Source organism: Colletes latitarsis, chromosome 4 (assembly GCF_051014445.1).
Source record: "Colletes latitarsis isolate SP2378_abdomen chromosome 4, iyColLati1, whole genome shotgun sequence".
NCBI classification, from domain to species: domain Eukaryota; kingdom Metazoa; phylum Arthropoda; class Insecta; order Hymenoptera; family Colletidae; genus Colletes; species Colletes latitarsis.
The window spans coordinates 24,651,754-24,654,224 of record NC_135137.1 but is presented as its reverse complement, the minus strand read 5'-3'; the positions used below and the strand labels follow the sequence as shown (position 1 = coordinate 24,654,224).

At 36.6% G+C, this 2,471-nt stretch overlaps 1 protein-coding gene across 1 annotated transcript; it reads left to right on the top strand.

Annotated features, from left to right (window-relative positions):
- Nucleotides 1-230: 230 nt before the first annotated feature.
- LOC143341220 (uncharacterized) lies at nucleotides 231-1,083 on the top strand. Its single transcript, XM_076763952.1, has one exon. It carries the CDS (start codon nucleotides 285-287, stop codon nucleotides 1,065-1,067), a length of 783 nt encoding a protein of 260 aa, XP_076620067.1. The 5' UTR covers nucleotides 231-284; the 3' UTR covers nucleotides 1,068-1,083.
- The last annotated feature ends 1,388 nt before the right edge of the window (nucleotides 1,084-2,471 follow it).

Here is a 2,471-nt window from a genome sequence, read left to right as displayed (position 1 = left end):
CGCAACATCTGCATGATTCGCACACTGACCTACCGTTCTGCCCAACACGTGATAAACCGCCTGGCAAGTGCCAGGAGAAGCTCATCGCGACTCTATACGATAAGAAGCGTTACGTAATGCACTACCGCAATCTACAGCAATGTATTCGTCATGGCCTTCGCGTAACTGAAGTTCACCGCGTATTACAGTTTTCCCAATCTCCATGGCTTCGCGATTGCATCGAACTAAATACAAAGTTCAGAACTCTTGCTACAAACGATTTTGAGAAAAATTTATACAAGTTAATGAATAATGCAGTGTTTGGCAAAACCATGGAGAATGTGCGCAATCATGTAGATGTAAAATTAGTAACGAAATGGGGAGGGAGATATGGTGCAGAGGCACTGATCGCTAAGCCAAATTTCCACAGTCGCAGCATATTTTCGGAAAACCTAGTTGCGATCGAACTGCGTAAATTGTCCGTAAAATTTAACAAACCAATCTATGTGGGTATGTGTATACTAGATATATCTAAGGTTTGTTTGTATGAATTCCATCACGATTACATGTTACCCACACATAGGAATAAATGTAAAATTATGTACACCGATACAGACAGTCTAATCTACCACATCGAGTGTGACGATATTTATGAACTTATGATACGCGATATTGCTCGCTTTGACACGAGTGATTATCCCACAGATATTCGATATGGTATTCCGCTTGCTAATAAGAAGGTACCAGGTTTAATGAAAGATGAAAATAATGGTGCGATTATGACCGAATTTGTTGGATTGAGAGCGAAGATGTATGCCATGCAAGTCGATGGCAAGAAAGATACGAAAAAGGTGAAAGGTGTTAAGAGTAATGTTATAGCGCGAACTATAACATTTGATGATTATGTGCAATGTTTGATGGGCGAGGTTGAAAAGATTTGTCACCAATCGTGTATAAGATCCATGTTGCATGAAGTGTACACGATATCAGAAACAAAAATTGCTCTGAGTCCATACGATGACAAACGATATATTGTACCATATTCAACCGAGACGCTGCCATGGGGGCATTATAAAATACCGCTTTAGACGTACCAGTATACATATGTTTGTAACTCCATAAAAGATCCAAGAACGCAAAGTTTGCAGAATGCTGTGGGAGAAGCTGAGGGCATGCAATTCTACTAATGTTGGCAGATACGAGCGAGTACCACTCCCATTCCTAAGAAGACAAGTCCTCCCCCACCCGAGTAATGCACTATATAAAGAGTTGTACGACCAGCCTATGCCATTTATAGCAGAAGTGATTTTTGAAGTTTTACATAAAAAAAAAAATAAAAATTTTAACAATGGTTGCGGACAAGTGGGACGAAGGTATGTAAAACAGGAATAATTCTTATCACATTAGTTTGTATCATATTTAACAATCTCAATTACAAAATATAATATTCTAATATGAACATTCTCGCCCCCCACGCAGTAAGAATTAGCTTGGATGGTGCTGGCTCATATGCAGAGGCTGTATTACTTTCGTCGCGATATAACATCATTAATGAGAGGTATTGCTTATGGGGAGGTGAATGCTATAGACGGCGACGGGAACTGAATTTGCGAGCAATGCTTAGCCGCGCTACCAGATCATGAAACAATGGAGTATGACAAACAACCAACACACATTTTGGTGATGGTGTCAATGTTTGGTGTTGGATTTCCTAACCGTCTTGTTATGTTACAAAAATCATCTCCAGTGACGATTGTATATGTCTGGAGTTTCCTTCAGTTTTGGCCATGGGTTCTACGAACTTATGGTGTTTATTATACGAAGATAAGAGTTCGTCGCTAGGGCGAACTGCGCTTCACTCTCGCCTTTCTTCTGCGGGTGAAGTCACAGTCTCGAAACAGATCTCATAGAGAACGGTTCAAAACTCTGAGATATACCTTAGCGTATTTAATAAAAGCATTAATAAATTTACCAGTAATCATTGTCGTTTTAATCAATCATACGTCCCACAACCCTACCTATTCCAATATTTGGTGAACATCATAACATATTACATTGTGGCGAATGTGGTGCACAAATATACAAACTCGCTGATGCACTACATTGTATGGGATGTGTTGACACAATCACAAAAATCCCATTACATAGAATATCGAGACAGGCAATAATAGTTTGCGAAAACTTGTATTAATCATTTATATTTTTCAATCATTTTTATATTTTTTTACTCATTTTATATTCTTCACCGTTTTCATAATCATTATATATATATTTTTATTTATATTTTTATGTATGTATTTTTACTTTTTTAATCATTTTATATTTTAATCATTTTTCATATTTTTAATCATTATATATTTATATTTATATTTTATGTATGTATTTTAATTATATATTTTTCCTTATTAATCCTTTTTGTGAGTATAGTATGTAATAAAACAATTTATATACATAGTATCATGATCAGTATCTCTACACATCTCCCTCACCCC